This window comes from Anas platyrhynchos, chromosome 21, assembly GCF_047663525.1.
Source record: "Anas platyrhynchos isolate ZD024472 breed Pekin duck chromosome 21, IASCAAS_PekinDuck_T2T, whole genome shotgun sequence".
NCBI classification, from domain to species: Eukaryota; Metazoa; Chordata; class Aves; order Anseriformes; family Anatidae; genus Anas; species Anas platyrhynchos.
The window spans coordinates 12,188,046-12,209,709 of NC_092607.1; the positions used below are offsets into that span (position 1 = coordinate 12,188,046).

Here is a 21,664-nt window from a genome sequence, read left to right on the forward strand (position 1 = left end):
TTGGGCTCCTGAGAGGCTTGGGCTCCCGCAGCACCTCAGCTCCATGCACTGACAAATGCTGGCCATAAATCTGGACTCTTAATAGACAAGTGAAATTAAAGAAGCAACAGGAAGCTAAGAGGAGTAATAAAAAGCACTGAAACCCACTCTCCAGTGAATAAAAGGCTCTCTGTGGGTAAATGTGAGCTGGGACTGTTTTTCAGGTGATGTGGAGAAGTGAGGGTGAAGCATTGTCTGCAAAATTCAGTCTTCAAGAAGCTGTAAAACAGCCAAAAAGTCCCCTTAGCTAGCAGTAAGTACAATACTCTGTAAATTTCAGAAAGCTAGATGCAAATTTTAAGGAATGCCTTTGCTCAGACGAGGTAAAAAGAAATCTTACTGTTTTCTAGGAATGCATCAATATCCTCTTATTACAGTGACACCACCAAAAATGAACAAAACAAGTCAAGTTGAGAAAAACCACTTGCTGTAAACAAGAAAGGAGACAAGAAAGGAGGCGAAGACTTGCCTCACAACATTGTTCCTTTTGTATTGGATCCACAGATTAAAAGATTCATGCCAACGCATAGGAACACCTGTCTGGAAGGCTCATGCAAAGCAGAGCTGTGTGAAAACAGCAAGATTCTGTTCCACAATGTTTTGTAAATAAATACACATGTATAAATAATCCCACACTATTGCAACATCTCTCCTGTATAGTCTCTTCTGTACCTCATGCTGCTCAGCCTTTCAACAGTGCACAAATTACAACAAATCTGTATGTATAACATATAGTATATATATAATTTTGGGTTGAAATTTGAGACTTCTGTCTATTTTGAATGTTCCAGTATTTGCCAGAGACAATGAATTTTACAATAAGTTCAAATAAATTGTTCCAATGCGTTTTTGTTGTGGACAATGACATCAACTGTCTCAACAGTGGAAAGACAATAAAATAGGCAGAATTTAGATGAAGCAACTGAAAAAAGTACCATCAGAAACCGAAGTGGTCCAAGGGCCGATGTACAAGCTGAAGGAGCTGTTTGGGAAGGTCACTTTCCCATTTCCTCGTCTGCAGCTGCAGGCATGTGCTGAGGCTGGCGTGGCCACACCACGTGCTCATCCCACTGCTCTCCCTTGGGTGTCTGTGGAGCTGGTTTGCACCGAGCGGACAGCAAAGTGCAGCCAACATCCAGCTGAGAACACATCTCACTGGTGTGCTCTTCTCCCAGAGCTGTGTGTGCATTTTTTGTACATACAGGTTCCTTGAGCTGTGTGACCAAATTATTAATTAAGTATGCACCTAACTAATTACAGCCATTTGTGAACACAGCTACTTCATTTCAGAGCTCAGTTGTGATCAAGTTAAATGCACGTCAGGAAGACATTTGCACACACGTTTTGCACGGGGTTATAAACCTGTTTTGAGATCAGTCTGCAAAAGCTAAGTGCTCCTCATCTCATGCAACCTACTCTGGAAAAGTCAGAAAATACAAGAATTCTCTTAGAACTACCTGTCAGCTGCATGGGTAGTATGAGACAAACATTAATGATTAACATCGTACTCCTTCTTATCTATGAAAGGGAGACCAAAGTGGGCTCTGTCCTGCACTGTGGATTAAATTTTCAGGAATGTCGAAAAAATTCTGAAAATACTTTGGCAGGTGGCATTTAATTTGGACATCAGTGGTACCCCAGCCTGACTGGGGTGCACTTCAATGAGACCGTGATTAAAGCTAAGTATCAGATACCATGAAAACAGGGTCAGGTTCTGCCCCTACATTTTGCCCATAACTATGCCGTGCACATGCTCATAGACAGATCTCGTTTCAGAATCCTGTGTTGTCTTTAAAAAAGACCCTTTGAATTGCAGTCTTGGTGTGGAGGAAACTTCAGACATTATACTTGTCTTGGTGCCTTTGACTTAGGATATGTCACTTTATTTTCTTCTGATTTACAAAAGGATACGGACAAATCCTTTGTTGCTTTGTGAATCATTTTCTTTTCCATGACCAAAACATGCTCTCCAGTACTACTGGCTTTGATGGATTTCTGGCTTCATTATTCCTCAGTAAAATGAGCAACTTCAATGTGTTATGGAGTTGAAGGAATTGGACTGAGAAGAGGCTCAGGTGCAGCAAGACTGTCCCTTTTGTGCGGTAGCTGGAACACAGGCGTGCACCAGGGACTGCAGAGTTTCTATCCTCGTGGGAACCAGCAGCAGCTCGATCAGATATTTTACTCGATGCCTGGCACTATGTTTCAGTATTCTTTTCCCCAAAGGGTAACCAGTATTGAGATTTCAGGTGACATTTATTAACAATATGAATTCAAGTGATGAATAAGACTATTAAAATTTTTCTTTAGCAATAAGCCATTTGCAAGATGGAAAGAAGGCAGCAAGATAACAGGACAAGCAAAATTCGACAGAGCGATCCTGATTTAACAACTGAGTCCTACAAGTGCAAAAGAAATCTTATGTCAAATAAATGTCCTCTGCTCTGGGAAAAGGAAAGCAAAATAGAAGTCATTGGGGAAAGTGTATTTGGGAGAGAAGCTGAAATGAGAAAAAAAAAGAAAAAGATTTCTTCTTGGAAATAAAGTGAATATAACCTCCAATAAAATTAGTATTGTTGGCATTCAAAATCAAAAGCATCACACTGAAAAATGCTGTAGATGGTGTCTTTTCTGACTGTTCAGACACGGCACCAAATCACAACTCAGAAAGTAATGGTGGCAGTTAAAACAAATTCTTGGAGGCAATGGTTCAAACACTTAAACAGAGAACATTGCCTGCTATCAATAATTTCCGAGTTTATAACTGGGCTGTTAGGGCTGCCCTGCAGAAGGCAGGGCCTGATCTCGGCCACAGGCAGCCCACACATCGACCGCTGCCAAGCTGCTGGCATGGTGCATGACACTCCCAGGGAGAGTGGATCTATGGATAACATACATAATCCAGCCCCAAATCCATGCATAAGTAAACAGAGTGAAGAGCTCCCATCCGCAAAATGTTTGAACCATATCATGAAACATCTCCTTCTTTTTTTCCCACCCAGGCAGCGGGAAGACAGCTTAAAGGTTATTAACGTTCGTGCTCTTTGGATGGGTGGGCTGTGATTTAATTGCTGTACAAAATGAGAGAAGTTTGCTGGGGATGCTGTGGGAAAGACGAGTTGAAACGTGATGTTTGGATTTAATTCATAAGCAGCAAGGTTAATGATCGCCCTCATTTTATCTGTCAAAGAATTTCTTGGTATTGATCTTCTACCTCTAACAGGGATTTCTTTCTTCCTTTAAAATAAAAACAAGTAAAATAAATAGCAAAAAATCAAGAATGGAAATTTGGTAAGATTTAACTCTCTGTTTCTTTCCCTCTCTGGACACATGCTGTGGTGGCCTAAAACCATCTCCAGCTGGAAGCATTTTGCCCTTTCATAGGGAACTTTCTGCACCAGAGAAGGCGTTAGGCAGTTTTCTGACAAAGAGAAGAGCTGCAGGGAGAATAGAGAGAAAAACATCATGTTTACATTTTCTTTCATTTTTTGACTTGTAAACATGAATTAAATATGGTTTCTGTACATTATTGCATGATGCCTTTCAAAAATCATTAGAAAAGAAACATGTTGCTTTGTATAATTAGTCATTTGCCACACAAAAGGGAGAAATCATCTCCCTCAGACTTCCTCTCGTGCTTTGGAGCTGCTTGCTTATGTCTACAGGCTGTGTGGATTCTCCAAACCCCTCGGTAACAAGCACCCGCCTTCCCTTCCTTTCCTTTTTTCTTCACCATAATTATATTTCCCTTCTGTCAAGCTGAGCTCTCTGTTTGCTGAATGTGGAGCATGGTTTTGTACTGAGCTGGCTGAGCACCCGTCAGCCTCCTCGCAGGATTAAAATCACCCACTCCAGCCTTGCCTTCTTGCTGAACTCATCCCAACGAGGACATGCAAGGTGAACTGGGCAGGAGAGGCAGGGAAAGGGAGCAGAAAGGCTAAAATAAAAGGCAGGACATAGTCTCAAACCACGCTGCTGTGCTTACGGAGCTTGGCGGTGCTGGGTTGGACTTTTTACTGTCTTTTGCCATTCTTTCAGGCTAAATATTGTACTTCCTGATTTGGCTGCCGTCTCCATCTGTCTGTTGGCTGCAGTACAGACTAACTTATCTTTTGGACAGCTGGCCCCGTGACTCTCAGCTAGTTAAACAGTTTGTTGGCTGAGTGCAAAACCAATTCACCTGGCTAATGAGCTTAATGGTTCTTAAGAAGATTCCATTAATATTTTATAAAGTAAGTTTCACTTCATTTATTTAGACTTAAATTGCATGGAAATATTATAGAACTATAATAAAACCTTCAGCCATATATATGCATACGGCTGGCGTAACTAAAATGAACAAAAGTTTTTTGCTATGGAAGTCGGGTAGATGCAGAACGAAGCCTACATTTTCCTCGCTTTATTTTAATCTACTCCATAGATGCATATGGGTGTGCTTCATCTCTGGCACCTTGCTTGGCTTTCTAAGTAAGCGCTTTCTCTCTGTCTATTTTGAAAGTAGCTCCCAGCATCCTTCCCTTCCCTTCCCTTCCCTTCCCTTCCCTTCCCTTCCCTTCCCTTCCCTTCCCTTCCCTTCCCTTCCCTTCCCTTCCCTTCCCTTCCCTTCCCTTCCCTTCCCTTCCCTTCCCTTCCCTTCCCTTCCCTTCCCTTCCCTTCCCTTCCCTTCCCATTCCACCTTCAAGTATTTCTTAAAAATTTCTGCAACACCAGAACAGATAAAACAATGTGAAGAAAAAAAAAAAAAAAGTCTACTTATATGTTTGGAGCTTGTTTAATTTCCCTGGCATTCTGTTACATAAAATTTGTGTTTCAATGGAACACAAATTGCGGAAAGAGAATTTTTTAATTCTATGTGAATTTTAAAGTTGATTTAAAAAAACGAAGTCAGCAGGATGTCTGCATGCATGTAAGGGTAAAAATGTTCAGATATGCTGACAGCTCTGGCATTTGAGGTCTTTATTCAGCATTTCTTACACAACCAAACCCTCTGTTTAGCCGATACTGGAAACCTGAGCACACTTCAGGTCCAAGCAAAAAGTGCAAATCAGGGTTTGAAATGCTCATGGCCAGATTCTGTGATTATTTCCAGCAGTTTGTTTCTGCCGTTACTCTTTGACTGATCTCTGGAAATATTCCACAGTTATACTAAGTCCAATACATTTACTCCAGATTTATATCCATGTCAAACTGAGACTCTGTAGGTTGTTTTTACTCCTTCACAGATCCTTGGTAGGAGTCAATTGTTTGCAACATTAATAAGCCAGTAAATTTCATAACTAAACTTGGCTGCGGACTGTCCACAAATAGTTTAATATTTCTTCTGTGAGTTTTTATTGAAAATATTTCCAGTAAATCTCTTACTAATTTACATGTTTAGCCCACTTGTAAAAACAAGGCTTCTGTGGCCTGAGACTGTAAAAGCAACTAGCATACATTAACCACCTTTATGGCAGGTACTGAAAGCGCTATAACTTGTTATGAAGTAAAATTAAATTCTTGTTTTACTATTGCATTTCAGTTCATGTCTAGAAAAAAAAAAAATGAGTTTGTGTTTTCAAGTAAGTTACCTAATACATTTGTGCAGTTTTAGGAAATAAATAATTTTGGAAATGCTGCACTGACATATGCAGCAGTCTTAGATTTTCAATTGCATTTTAATGAAACAAAAAGTGTGTTTTTTACACAAATGGAATAAAATGAGATGATACAGCCATAAAATTTAAAAAGTAATAATAATCAAAAAAATAATAATAAAAAAACAGGAGTGAAGAGGAAAGGACTTGGTTTGCTGCCTGCTCTGAGCTTCAGAGCCCATTCCACCTAGCAACATGGGCACAGCACACTCAGGATGGAGTTTGCAAAGGCTTTGGTAATCTGCTAGCACTCAATTTAGCTTAAACTGTTGAATAAATTTTGTGGATATAGTTTGCTAATTTGATGTCAAGGAAACCATGGAAAAAATTGGATCCTGAAGTGGTGTAATTTAGTACCTCTCCTCTGACATCAATAGAGGAACATAGATTACCTCCCCTCAGTTGTCCCAGATAAATTCCTCACTGAGTGGTTTTCATAACAAGTGCAAATGAAAAAAAAAAAAAAGTGTTGCTGAGGGAATAATTTGCTTTAAAGCAAGTGTCTAAGATAGTGAATTAGAAGACTGCTCATTGGTTGTATTGCTTGTTTGATATTTAAAAGGGAGTGAATTTACTGGAAGGCTTGTGATCATATTCAGGGTGGAAGCCACAGGGAATGGTTTAGCATTAGGATTTTTAGTGCCATCTATTGAGATGTGCCAACTTTAACAGAATAAAAAACCTGATCTTTCGTATATCATAGGCTTCATTTTTAACTTACCAACTTTCATTGCAGTCATTTGCTACTCAGACTATTTTCCAGCCTCCTTCCAGCATGGGTCACATCAGACTGTCCTGCTATATTCACACACTATTGGGAAACACATAAAAATCACAGTGTGGTACCTCCAAGTCATCTGGTTTCTCTCTTCTCATTTTAGAACAAATATCATGAAAGCAGATCTCCAAAGCTGGGCACAGCCTTCTCTAAAACACCTTGGCAACTGGAACAGAAACATCCACTACCGTTTCCTTTCCTTCTTTTGCCCTGTATGTGGCCTCCAACACCCTCTCACCTCTCCTCCAACAGGTTCTTTAACCTTTCTGCAGCAGTTGAGCTGCTCAACAGAGCTGGTGTCTCAGCCCCCTGGGATGGCAGAGTGCAACCACCACAGTAGAGGTTCATATAGAGAGGTCTAAACAGGCAAAGATGAGTGGCTAATTTTTTTTTCAATGAATCAACCAAGTAAAAATTTTAAAGGAACAAAACAATTTGGAGATCAAGAACCAAAAATGTTATTTCCACATCAAAGAAAGCAAAAGTCTTAGGTCAAATGGCTTCTTTGAGAGAAGTACAATGATTTGTTCTATCTACATGCTCTTTATGACTAAATGTCTTCAAATTTCTGAAGAACAAAGAAAGAAAAATGTTGAAATTTGTTTTGTTCTGGTAATTTCAGGATTTCAAAATTCTTTTCATTTCTTTTATTTCATTTATTTCATTGGCTTTTCTAGGGGTTAGCAATTCTAAAGGGAGAGAAGAAAATCTGACACCAAATCTTTAACAAATTTCATCTAAAAACTTTTATCATTCCAGAAATTATCTGTGATTTGGAATGTGCAAAAATATCTCAATCTCATTGCTCAATACATAAATTTTACTTCACCCTCTCAGAGGCAGAACACTAAATCTCAAAGCCTGTTTCTGCAATTTTCCCAAAAGTACACATCCTTTATAGTGACAGTATAACTTTCTCAACTTAGTATTTTGGTTAGTATTTTTTAGTTCATTTGTATTAAAAATATTATAATCTCAATGCACCTTATTTTCGAGAAACTGTGGTCCTAACTTATGGAGTACATGTAGTTTATGTAACTTAAATCTGCAAAATATTTAACAACAAGCATCTATTCAGTCCTAATATTTGCAATTCACAATTGGTTTTAGGCTAGAAGATGAGTAAATGAGACTTTCAATCGGAGAAAATAATACTATGTAAATTTTTCAATTATTCAAGCAGCATGAAAAGTAAGTCTTTTATTCTACACGTGTCTCTTGGTTAGCTGCTTGAGGATTTGGGACTAAATTTCACTTTCTCTTGTATTTGTACCATTACCTAGCATGGTCTGGAAGTGAATCCTAATAGATTTTAGAAGAAAAAATGTTTTTTTCTTGTTTATTATTATTGTTGTTTTATTTATTTATCTCCAGACAATCATCTCTGAGATATGGGGATATCTATTTCCCCATCTATTACTATATTGCTCTAAAAATGAACAGGTCCCACCAAGTGTCTCTCTGGCAACACTACAAGCAGCTCCTCACCCTGTAAGTTATGATGACTTCTGTGAACATGTACCAATTTAAATTAGCCATCAGCATATAACAGACAGCATATCTAATATTCACGTTGAACATATTCTATTTTATTTCATTAATTGGAGTGATAATTTTCAGCTATAAGTTAGCAACACACTAAGTATGGATGGCCTAACCTTTTTAGCAGATGGGAATTGATTAATCTGTTCAAATATTTTGATGATTCTTAATCAAAGCAAAGCGATGCAGGATTTTCTTCCAAGGTTTATTTGTCTCTAGCAGGCATAACTAGTGCTTCTACAGCTCTCTAAAACAGAATGCTAATAGAAAAGCACTGTTCTTCTTGATCAGGTATTCAAAACTGAGTTTAAATTATTTCACACTTGAGCTTTCTGTTTGTGTGTCCCCATAAATGTTTAAAACTGCTCTTGTCATAGAAAGTATGTGGCAAGAAAACAGTGAGATTAGTTATTTATTGGGAGGGGGGAGGGGGTGGGCTGGGGTTTCTGCTTGTTTTCTTTTTCAAGAGAGAACTATGCATAAGCAGTCCTTCGCCAGATCTTGATACTACACTCCTCCAAACATTAAATGTAGTTTATTAGATGTGGATAAGGACAAGAAATCCCCAGAAATCCCCACACCCTGAGGTATCAATAAAATATTAAGATCATGTTAGATACATCCATATTTTTCAGCACTTTCAAACCTCTATAGGGCCTGACACCACATTTGCAGTGTTCCTCTGTGCTGTGCACACATCGCCACTTCAGTACAGAAATATCAAATGATTTTTTTCCATCTTCCATCTTTTTTTTTTAATGTAAATATTGTGCCAGCAGCATGACAGGAAAACATATTCCCTTTGTGTCCTGCAAAGCTTGCCTATTAATCCCAAAGGTAAACTCTCATAATTGTTCATGAACAGCCCTTTCCACTATTATTTCTAAGTGTATGTGATGCTTTACAAGTCTTGCCCCCAGAAAGCATCCTGGAAACCAAGCACTTAAAATTCAGGGCCAAACAAGACACTACTATTAAAAACAATCAGCCGATGCAAACACATAGCACTGCAAGAGCTGAGTTAGAAGTCTTCCTTTAAATCACCTCCACACTTGCTAAGGAAAGCAAATTCATCTCACTGGACGCCAGCATTGTATAATTAACTATATGTAATCTAAAACTCCTTACAGATGAACTGTAGCCACCACTGGGATGAAAAAAAAAAAAAAAAATCAAGTCTTTTAATAGCATTTTTCTATTATGTTTGAATAATTTCCTCACTCTATCATTGAGTAATTTTTAACCAGACCTTTCTGATTCAGTCTAAGTAAAGCTGTCAAGAACAATAAATATCTATCTCCTTAGTAGTGAATGCTTTAAAAAGATGCAAAGAAGAAAGCAATACCCCTATTTCACAGCTAAGGAACCAAGTCCATTGAACCTACCAATTTCTCTCCCTTGACTGGAAGCTGTCTTTCCCAGGCAAAAGTCTGTTGTCACTTTCTCTAACACTTTTCTTGAGGAAATGAGGCTTGAGCTCACATTCTTTCTGTTTGCCCTAAGCTAATAACTCCTGGAAATATTAAACACACTGATAAATTGTGAAGTCTCCAACCTCAGAGAGATTCAAAACATGTCTGGATTGGGCGCTCCTGCTCAGTCTTACCTTGCTTGAGGGGGACTATGCAGGCTCCAGAGGTGCCTTCCAGCCTCAACCATTCTGATACTCTGATTAAACTTTTTTTTTTTCATTTTTTTAGTAATGAAGCTAGCAAAATCTGTAAAAGAACTACTGAGCCAAACCGGGGGGGGTGGGGAGGAGGGGGGGGGAGGAGGAAAAAAAATGAATATAAGCATTAATTTCTTCTGAAGAGATTACGGTATTCAGCAACCAGTGAGGTCGATATATTTGATGGAGATGTCCTTTCTGAGAGTCCTGTTCTGAAAGCCCTTTCATAATACTTAGTGTCCTGCTTCCCAGCTTTATTCTTGGGAAGCTAACCCTCCAACTACCACGTCTCTGAATACCAGAAGCCTATCTATGGGATTTTCAGCTTGAAATATTGCCTTTCTTTCAGCAGATAACAAAATCTCACTGACTTCATTGCACTGAGCTTTCTCTCAATGGCTGTTCAAAGATTTTCTGCTGGATGACTTCATCAAGATGAATGCTAATAAGCAATTATTTGAGTCCCGAAGGATTCAAATCAAAAAAGCTTTAACATAGAAGTGACTTTTCGCATGTGTTCCAGCCCTTTGAGGAAGGTATCAGAACACTCTTCCTGGCAGCAAGCTGAGTGTCTGTGAACTCAGCTCATGGATTGCAAAAAGGGAGAGACAAATAGAAAGGATCTAGGCTCCTAAAACACAGGCTCTGCATAAAATTTGAGCATTTGGATCCAGAATTGGTTTCACCATGCTCTAGGGGCATGAAATGAGGAAATGAGGCTCTAGGGATTCTTGCTCCTCAGTCTATAGCCTACAACCTTGTCCTAAAGCGAGATAAATGTGAGCTGTGTCCTCTGTATCACTGGGCACTCTTTATATTAGACAATGAACTTTTAATATAAAAATATACAAATGTTTCTTTGTCTGATTGACTGGCAATTATGTCTACTCCCTCCAACTGACTGTCCCAGTCTCTAGATAGTCATATTCCAAGTGCAGCTCAATACATCAATACTTTTCCACAGCTGCAAGAGGAGTGGTTGGAAAACAAAACAAAAAAAAAAATCACAATAGTTTTCTAAATTTCATTCCCCAAAATGTCTGTTTTGCACAACACACCCACATGGATGTGGTGCAAACAGTCCCTCTCGATGGGAAGCTCTGAGATCCAGAGAAGCATCAGTCAGCTTGGTGCACTGCAGGATCACGGGGCTGTTCCATCAAATGCAGTGAGAGATGTACTTCAGCTTGGAGAGTGCAGTCATCACAGCCCCATCGTCCTTTTGTAGGGCAAGTTCAGTAAATCCATAATCAAAAGGATTTTGTTTGTTTTTAATTTCCTTAATCAGCTTAATTCCTGACAACAAAGTAAGACATCAGATTGTTTTAAATGGCAGAATTCCAAATAACAAAGTTCAATTAAAGCATTAATGACAGCAACTTGGGATATTAACTGGGAATTATTTACTGGCTGGAAAAAATGGTTCTGTTTTGAAAATTTCTATTTATAATTACATTGTTTCAGGCCAAGTCTTATAGAGCTTGTTCAGGAAAATTTCTATAAGCTACCAAAAATAAATAAATAAATAAATAAATGGTATGAATATGTTCATCAGGACTTGAACTTTTTGGACAATAATCTTAGGGGTCATTTTCTTTTTTTAGTGCAGTGCTTCTGAGCAAATGACATCAGCACAGCATATACCACCAGTTCTTTATCCATGTGTAAGCAAAGGAGTATCAGATATTTATGTTTTGAAACACAATGGAGCATTTATAAATTGCATCCAGAGACTTGAAATCTGCATCTGAAACCTTTTGTCTCAAATGTCTTATTTGTAAAATGAGCTTAAAGCAATATTTACCTACTTAGTAGTTTTTTGTTTTTTAATTACTGCTGACTGTCCTTGACTGAAATATTCTCAATGGGCAAAATTCATCCCTGCTGCCTGGGGAAACAAGCACCAAGTGTAAGGCTTAGGCACAATCTTTGGTCCCTACAACCATTGCATCTTATACCCAAAAAGTTGTCAGCTTCTTAGATGTATCACATCAATTGCAGTAATATGTTGTGATGGGAAATACTCAGGTTCAATGCTAATAAAATTCCTGTTTGCACAGAGCATCCATGCTTACAAGAGTTAGAGTTTTCTTTAAAAAAATACCTCCCTTTCTTTGCTACCCCAGGAATAAAATAAACTGTTCTACTTTAGGTACATTCCAATTGGGTACCGACCAGTAAAATTGGAAAAAAAATATGTATTTGCATTTATATGATAAGGAACTTTAATGGTTGAGCATTTCAGCAGTCTGAACATTTCTTTCCAATCAGAGAAATAAATCTTGGTTCTGTTAATATCCACAGCAAAACTTCTGATGAGTGATGCAGGGAAGGATCTCTCCAAGAGCTTTCTGAGTTGGAGAACCTCAGCACTTTGTTAAAGCAGCCTGCAGTTTGAATTTGTTAATACATTCTTCTTTAAGGCAAGCAGCTTGAAATTTGTTTGTGGTTCTTCTGAGTCATCATTTACTTCTTAAGCACAAGAGTGAGTATTTTCTAAGAACACTTTCAGGCTTTGGTTGTTCTACAGCGCGTGCCCAACAGCTTCCCTTTTTAGACCCCATGTTTTTATTCTCTTTGTCTAATACACTCTTTTTATTCTCATACAAACGGTGTTTGTCTTTGAAAGGCATTGATTCGAACTAAAACACCAGCATACATAGGTGACTTCAAAGCTTTTATGCAAAGAACACCTTACAAGTGACCATAATTTTTATTTTTGCTGTGCCATTCATTTATACAAAATATGCAGGGCCACTCTGCCTGTTGCCTGGCCTTCCTCAGTTCAAATAAGAAAGAAACAGGAAAGCTGGAAAACAAAGTTCAGCCACTGTCCTAGGATTTATTTGTCGTTATGGAAGTTAACTTTTTTCCCACTGAATCTAGTGCTGGATAGTCTCAGGTCTTTACACCTGTTTTTAGTCTGAGGAAACTCTAGGAAACGTCTGTGTCTTGGGCAGAAAGGTTTGTATTTCAAACTGAATTCTTGGAAAGCCCTTGTGAGAGCTAGTACACATGTAACACAGGTCCCTTTGGGAGCTCAAGTCAAATCAGTGACCTATGCTTATACGAGCTCCATTTCTCACAGTGTTTCTAAGGGCAGATTTGAATACACTGATACACTGAGCAGGTGGAAAAAGTCAGAGGTTCCTACATACGTGATCAGATCCCAGTGAACAGCTCTTCCTTCTGCCAGGCTTTTGCTGAGGATACTTAATGTCTAATAGGAAATAGAGAAATTATCTTTCTTGTTCTCCCTGAAGTACTGTACATACCGTGTATCTCAAGGAAACAAACTATCAAAAGAGATCTCTATTTCTTTCTATAGCAAGCAGTTCTTACACAGGTGGGCTGTCATGACCCAAAAATCATACAGCATCTGACCCACAGCCTTGCTTCACACTACTGAATATTGAGAAAAATTTTACTAAACAGAACTACATCATCATTAAGCTTTTGTATTTCATTATATGCCAAAAGTAAGCTTAGCACATTTTGTAGGGCAACAATTTACCCAGAGGTAAAAATATGATAGAACTTGTAGGGGTGCTTTGTATTAGTTTCCACAAACAGGAGGCTTACCTGAAACTTTGACTTTTATGACGGCAGGTTTGCAGGATAAAACTGTCATCTGCTAAAGAAGGATTCCACAGAAATTATCCACAGGGAGATTTAGATCTTGTTGAGGTGTAGCAGCCATTATTTTTTACAAATAAATACCATTAAAACTCAGTAATACAGTTGACTTTAAGAGACCTGAGAAGTCCAGACTTAGGCAAAATAAATTTTTTGGGGGAAAAAAAAAAATTAACAAGGGAATTAGATCTATTTATTTTTACATATAAATCAGGATGTCTCTGAAACTCACAGGAATAGAAGAAATAGCTTGTTTGAGAAAATTGAAACACATCTCCTTTGTAAGCTCCCACTCCATAGGAAAGCTTCATGCTCTCTGAAGGGGCTAGAATCTCTTGCCAAGGAGGTACTTGGTCATTAATTTTTTAAATTAATGCTCCAGGATATTCACACAAAGACACAGATATCGACTACTGTGTAGAATATATTTTTAATTGGAAGAAGCCATGCCAGCCAAGCTATAAAACAAGTACAAGCTGTTAGATATAATAAGAGAGAAAAAAGACTAGGGAAAAAAAAAGTGAGTCATGAAAAGAAAAAAAAAAAAGAGAGAGAGAGAGAGAGAGGGAAAAAAAAACTATTTAGTTAAAAGAGACTTCCCAGGACTTCTGAGCTAAGGTAATGGTAGAAAAACATGAAACTTATCATGACCATCACGAATGCTGTTCAGGGATTCAGGGATCTTGATACCATGGAAATGACACTTGTATTCAGAATTATCTTACATGATTCACATATAAATGAAGATGGCTCAGATTTTTGCACAGTAATAACACATCAAGAACTGCAAATGTTGTTTTCTGTGTACATATATGCACTGGATAGTGCATTGTGAGACAGAGATGCAAGAAATTAAAGAATTTAATTTTCCTCTTCCAGTCAAAAAGGACTGATCTAAGCTGTAGCTCTCACTATGTATAGATGCTATAGGTCCTGATATATAGAGATGCTACTGACTTCAGCATCAACCAGGTATCACTGTTCTGATGCTGACTTGAGACCAATATAGTCATTTTTTTGAGAAATAATAATAATTTAAAAAAAATCTCTAAAATTAAATCCCTTTATTTGTTTCTGTAAATGATGTTTTGTAAAATAAGTATCAGAAATACCATTTTTTGCTATATATATTTTAATTGCATTCCTTTAGCCTCTGAGAAACATGACTGCATGTTCTTAACTAGAAGCATAAAACTGACAAAACTGCTGAGAAGCCAAAATGATGTATTTTTTTAATGCAGAATTACAAGAGTTTATGGACACCAGTGACATCAGTGGTACAGGGGTGAGGGGCTGCACTGATCCGCTGGCACTTCTGTGTCTGCTGCAATGCAGTTCAGGCATCCGCTCCCTCACACAAAACATTTTCTATACTTGATAAGTAGGTGCCTGAAAAATGATGTTTAGTGTATGAAATACACAATGTGTTGAGCTCCTCCCTCAAAAAGCTTTTTAGAAATCCCCTGAGATTTCTAAATTTCTAAGTTTCTGGGTGGATTGAACCCAGAAAACCTAAGCAGTGAGGCCCATTGGCATTCACAGGTGGTGCCAGGTTTGCCTCCACCAGGACACAGCTGGAGCGGTTGCACATTTGCTCATCAGCACACTCGCTAAACACCCGATACCTCCTGTTGACACCTGCATAGCACACCTTTTGGCCAGAACACTTTTAAGAGGCAGATTATAGGGATTTGAATCCTCCAGTGCAGAATTCACTTCTTCAGTGATTATTCAAAGGAGAGGTTGCAACTAGGATTTTACAAGTGCATGTGTGATCCCTGCTCAATTCTTTGAAACAGAATTTGTGTGCACCTGCCCTCAGGAGCAAATTTGGCTTCCAAATGGGAGCACCCAGTGCCTAGCAAAGGGCAAGGGTTCAGCTGCATCCTATTCCCTGTGCAGATGTATCATGGCTGATGTGAAATAGAGCAATTGCCTTTGTACTGATGCCCACATTAAACACAGGAATGCTTTTCTGAGCCTTTGTATAGAGGTGTGCCACTAGTCATGGCACGGCAGAAGCTGTTAAGCTCCCAGCAACTGCAGCCTGCGATGTCCTTTAAAATACTGAGGCCAAGACAAGAAAAAAAAAATGAGGCTTCTTTTATCTCCATTTTTCAGACAGCGTCAAACCATGTCTACATTTCTGATAGTTGTCTCTTACTGACTGGCATGACCAGCACTAAAAATCTAAGCATGGTAGCACCTAACTGGAGGGTTCCCAGGCTCTTTACTGGAGGTAATTTTTAGATTTAAGTGCAACTAAACTTTTCAGAGGGGTCATATCTAATTCCTTTTAGTATTAAAGCCAGGGACAGTGTTCAGCATTTCTATCTACTGGGCTTTCTATTAAAGCCCAAACATTGTGAGGTCTGGGCAGTCAGATCTAAAATAAGTCAAGGAGTATGCTTTTTATCATACAACACTGTTTGTAGAAGCGGTACGGAAAATGCTAAATTTTATCAATGACCTTGTAGAACTGTGTTCTGCTTTCAGTGTTTAACACATCCATTTCTGTCTTTGCATTTATAATCTTCCTTTTCTTCTCATATTTTTAAGCTCAAAGTAATTATTCTAATTAAAAATATGGAAAAGCCAACAAATGCAAAAGTATTTTTGCTTTTGAAAACCATCAGTAATTGCTTCCAGTATCCATTACTTTGATGCCTCATGACACGTTTTTATTTCACTGCTCTGATATTGTTCTCTTCCTACCAATGCAAATTTCATATATTGATTGGCTTCTACAGTATTTTACCCAAATTCATTACATTAGCAAAAAAAAAAAAAGCACTGCTTTATTGTACTAATGGGGGGGAAAAAGCACCCAACCAGACATTTTGACCATTAAATACTAAAGCTGCAATGCTTTAACAGCTGAAGACAAACAAGAATTTTTGCTAAATGTTATCCACAGCGGAGACTGGCTCCCCATTTCATTGTAAAACTTGTGAAGTATTATTTAGAAAACTACAGCAAAAATAATTACAAATTAGATTACCATATATAAATTCATTCACTGAAAGTAATAATTAAATGTCAGAAGACTGGGTATCAAAGAAAAAGATGAAAAAGAAATTATAAAATGTCAAGAACATCTCCTTTCTAAGTGTACAAGCATCTCAAGGTACAAAAGCACATACATGAGAAAAAATGAAGGAGTCTCATAAGTAATCTGTGATCCGACAGGTCAAATACCGCTTACAAAACTACACATGAGAAATTGAATACCTCTCAAAATCAAAATATACTGATGTGCAGACTATATGGTATTTGGTCCCTATTAGAAGGACCACTTTCAAAACAATTAACTCAAACATTTCCTGGATTTCTCTTTCTCTCCCCTCTTTATAAGAATAAGGTAGTCCTTACTGCATGACTTCAGTACAGGCCTTTCTAAACTCACTAATGAACGAAGATATCCATCCAAATAGCTCCTGAGAGTCTAGGTCTTGTGGTTCCCCAAATTTAACCTGTAAATTTGAAAGAGAAACATATTTAACATTAATATTATCCAAATAAGCTTATCCATCTCCAAGGCCATAAAGAAAGGAAAACAGCAAGAGAAAGGTTAAATATCTACATTATTATTATTTAGTAGAAAACTTAGACCTGTCTAAAAAATCCATTAAACTGAGATCCAAAACATCTCAAGCAAAAGTGGTCCCAGGAGTTGTCATTAAACTACCTCAGTAGCCTGTTCCTGGCTTTCTGTACAACCCAGCTTCTCTGGCTGAACTACAGATCTCCAGCTGAAGAGAAGAAAATCAGTAAATCATGCAGCTTCGTGACTTTGCAGTTTGTTAGTTAAATCCATTCATAAACGAAAGTGTACATTAGGGAAATATTTTATATTCCAGAGTGGACATAGTAGCATTATATTCAATCCAAAATGTTTTCATTTTCTGATGTTTTATTTTGCAAATAAACAAAAATATTCACTTTGATGTGGGTATTTTTGAAAGAAAAAGTAATTTATCAAAGAGACACCTTTCCCTGCTCTGTTCTTCTTTTCACCTGAAAAAGTTGAATGGATTGAATTTTTTTCAAAAGCAATCTGAACAATATTGGCATCATGTTTGCTCTATTGTAAAACAAGAGGTAAAAGGCAGTCATTCTATAAAGTTCAGTGCTAGGAGAGGGATTTCTGAATTAACTAAAATCACTTCCCCATATGTTCTCCAGTTCCAGGGCAGAAAAGGATTTTTAGTATTCAGTCTCTTAAATCTCTTGCTGAGGTTTAATTCAAGAGGCTTGCCATCATTTTCAATGATCTGTCCTTAATGATATCAATGAGTTAAAGAACATAAGGGCACCTAAAATGGCTTTCTAATTGAGCAGAAGAAATCTAGAGAATATGCTCCAAAGGCTTCAACAAAAGGTTTAAAAAGGCATCTTGTGTTGCTGCAAGTTCTTATCTTGCCTGTAATTGAGAGCTACTGTGTAATTGGGAGATACAGCTCTCCCAAGGCTGAATAGCAATGTAGTTGTATTTCAGTATCTCAAATTGCAACTGAAATGGAAAGGTTTGGACAGGTATCTGTCATTATCTAGACACATTCACCTGGACATCATCTAAGATGCTCTTAGAAGCAAACTCTCTGCCTGGAACTCATAAATACAGTAAAAGAAACTGCTCACATATAATCCAGTCACAAAAACTTTAACGTTAACCAGTGATACCTGATTAATACTTTTGCCTGTTGTGCTCCTAATTGCACCTCCTGGGTGCTCCAAGTCCTTGATCTTTGGCACACCTCGCCACTCACCTGTAGCGTACCATCAGTTAAACAGTAATGAGAGAGACATTTCCTGGAGCTAATGACCATCTGTGAGAAGTTGATAGCCCACAGCTATACCACAGGCAGTTATCTACAATTTATTGTTAATTCCATAGAAGTGTCACATGCCAAGGTCATTATTGATTTTATAAGCAGAATATAAAATCATAAAGGTAGGCCTGTGGATTTCTGTTTTATGAGCAACATGACTTCTGTGGCCACCTACATCACATTTCTACATCAGGTATCCCCCCAGGTAAGCTGGACTATCCCTTCCTAGTGCTGTTCAGATGATAGCCTGGTCTTTGATCACCCATCCTATTTTATATTTGCTTTATGTTTTTGCTGCTTTATAAATATACAAAAAGATCTGCCTAGCAATAACAGTATTCAGAAGAAAAAAAAATCCAAGTGAGAGAAATATATCAAAAGCTTAACTTTAGAGAATAAGAAGGAAGGGAGGCAAAAAGCAACTGGGTAAATACTTGAGGAAACTTCTGGCCATGTAAAAAATGAAATCCTGTTCAGATGCAAATAAGAGTCTTGGATTTCCCATTCCAAGCAAGGGAAGCAGAATCTCACAGATGATGCTGTGCTATAGATTTGTATGTTTAATGCCCCCTGCTTGAGTATTCATGGCTGGGCAGAAACAATGTCTGTGCAGGGAGAATATGACAGGAGCAAGGACATGTGGGAGGACATCACTCACTGGGCATGTCACAGCTCTACAAGCAGGACCAGCTGCATCATGCCAGCTCCTTCTGCAAACTGACTTCCAGGTAAAATGGTCAAAGTCTTCCATATCCCAGGCAAGCAGTGTTCCTAGATGGTTTTACAACAGGAGTCTCCCTACTTTTTGATGAATGCTTTTCAACCATTTTCATTCATCTAACTCAACTGCTAATTCTCTCATTTAGACTGTTTTTCCACCTACTGGGCACTGCGTTCTTCGCTTATGTGCTACCATACTATTACGTCTTGCTACACTATGCTGTGTCATTTTTCCCATTTGTTAAAGGTTGCAAGAGACACATTCCCCCCCCCCCCAAAAAAAAAAAAAAAAAAAAAAAAACCAAAAAAAAAAAAACACCTTGTATGTCGTTACAATATTCCTTTTAGTAAAACATTACTAATTAATTTTCCTTGGTCAAACATGTCTCTAATCTTCACGGTCTCTTCAAATAGGTCCCCAAAGGTTATTCTGGTGGCATCTTCCTGTTATAATATATATATATAATATGGCCTATATTAAACCTCCCTATATTCTAATCCCCCTCTCACCCCTTCACACAGACCTCACACACCAAAATAAATAAATGCCTTAAAGTTCTGTCTAAATGCCAGGAAGTTTTCCTAGTTTCTGAGATCAGCTCTTCATTTCAGCAAAGCCATCCCTTTCTTTAAAACCTCCCAGTGAGACTATTCTGCTGGAGAATACTGTTACAATAGCAGAGGCCTCCCAAATTTCTCTGAGAACATTGTACAAAATGAGGATTCTTCACACTATGTTGTTAAAAATTGCAGCATGGAGTTTATATCATTCCTTTTGGTGTGACCCTCTGACCCCAAAAAACATTTCCTATTGTTTTGGACCTAGATGACTTTCTTCTTTTCAGAACAAAAATTGACTGAGAAAATTAGGTGCTTCTCCAGTGCAAGTGTGGGAGAATGTAATAGGAACAAGCAAGATCAGATAGTTTATCAGAAATCTTGTGCCCAAGGAGCTCCCTTTTTGCTCTGCTCATTTTTAGATCTGTGCTACTACCAACATCTCCACCTCTCTCTCCCACAAATAACAGTAACTAAATCAATGCCATGGACTATAGGCTTGTCACTAGAAAAAAGCCCTCAGCCCTTGTAACAGAAGCTCTGCAAGCAGAAGATACAACTTGTGCTAGACACCAGAAAACATGCTGTTTTCTGTAATATCTTGAAAACATTCAACCATTAAACTGGCTAGACTTACAAAATTGTTGAACGTCCACTTTTCTTTCTGATATTTGGGCCATAAACCCTCTTAAATGTGGGCTATAAGTCCTGAAGAAAAGTAAAAGCCATATTTTCATTCAAAACATTCCACCATTGATACATTTTTTTTTCCAGTTCCTGTGGACACTATAACTATAAAGCATGTAGAAGCATGGGAACTTCTTGCATTTTTCTTTTTTTTTTCCTTAAGAAATGTAGATCTATTTTCATTGCACTTTAATACAACACATACCAGTACATTGCTATAAAGCTTCTTCATTTCATCACATCTTTTTGACAGCTGGGATAGATCCTCTTCATATTTCTGAATTAAATCCTGTAATAAAATAAAACTTCTTAATTTGATATAGGAGCATAGTATTACTGCAGATATTAAACAGTAGTGAAAACAAGAGAATTCAAGTCAAAATTTTCATGTCACAAAAATTTCACATTTCACAAAAGATAAGTACACATCAAACACACACATTTCCTTGCAAGTATTAAGGCATCAAAGAAAAAAAAGTTATATAACTTATTAAAATATCATCTAATGTTACTACCCAAATCTATTAAAATTAACAGAACTGGATAAGCATCATAAGGTCCTAACTTCCACTCACATTTGGCACAGTCTCTTTGCATGCTAAGTAAATATTTCCAGTTGCTAGTTCTTAAGGAGTCAAAAGCAAAGCCTTATTTTTTAAAACAAATTTTCTTGATCATGGTCCTTTGCAACATATGCATTTAAGGCAACTTAGTATTTATTCAAGAAGCATACTGGCCTCCCTATAGGGGCTCAGCCACTTCTCATAGCATCCTCTAACCCATCCTGTTGTGCCATTAATGTGGACAGAATCATCTTAAATCAAATTATAATCACAACTTATTCAAGCTCTTGGATGATGTTTCTCCGTGCTGTTTTCTGAGGGCAGAGGGAGTTGTTACAAACTAAAAAAAAAAAAAGAAAAACTGCTGTTATTCCAAAGTGTTTAATGTGGGTGACCATGGAACTATCTGTTCCTCATCCACTCCAGCCAGTTTGCCTGTGAAGAAAAAGCAAGAGATGTAGAACCTCTGAAAAGACCTTCCATGCTGCAGCTTGTGGTATGAAATATTATCAGAGGAGAATACAAGGTTGTCCTCAGATACTCCTGACCCCCTTGTCAGGGTGGGATTCAGTGAAAACTAAATAGATTGCTCATCCTTTATCTGCAGTCCACAATAAGGTTATGGTTATGTTACCTTTAGCTCCTTGCAGAACTGTAACTCCTGGGGTGTTGCCTTGATTGTCTTGGGTTTAATAAGCCTTCTGCACTGAATAACGTTTTCCAATTCTTTTTTTAAAACTAACAAAATAAAGAAAATGAGCAATTTCACTAGCATGCAGTTGTGTTCAAAGGTGTACAAATATTTAATTTAGAACACATGGAAAAATAGCAAATTATGGGTCTATAATATCACCTAACAATACTAACCTTCTGTTTTCAAAGAGAAATCCTAAAAGACATATAGGTCTTGTGGGGAAGAAATAGCATATGATCGCACCATAAGCAACTGCAGAATAATGAAGAGATCAATAGTATGGTTATGCTGCAGCTGTAAATCTGACCTTTCC

General features: G+C 37.8%; 1 protein-coding gene across 6 annotated transcripts in view; it reads right to left on the minus strand.

Moving 5' to 3' along the window:
• Positions 1–13,708: 13,708 nt before the first annotated feature.
• LOC101796210 (formin-F) overlaps positions 13,709–21,664 on the minus strand; it is an 89,127-nt gene continuing 81,171 nt past the window's right edge. For all 6 annotated transcript variants that reach the window (XM_072026487.1, XM_021276577.4, XM_013105398.5 and 3 more), the window contains 3 exons: positions 21,292–21,395; positions 20,300–20,383; positions 13,709–16,770 (listed from right to left, as the gene is read on the minus strand). In XM_072026487.1, coding sequence (XP_071882588.1) covers positions 16,666–16,770; positions 20,300–20,383; positions 21,292–21,395 — 293 coding nt within the window. In that variant the 3' untranslated portion in view covers positions 13,709–16,665. The remainder of the gene's footprint in view (positions 16,771–20,299; positions 20,384–21,291; positions 21,396–21,664) is intronic.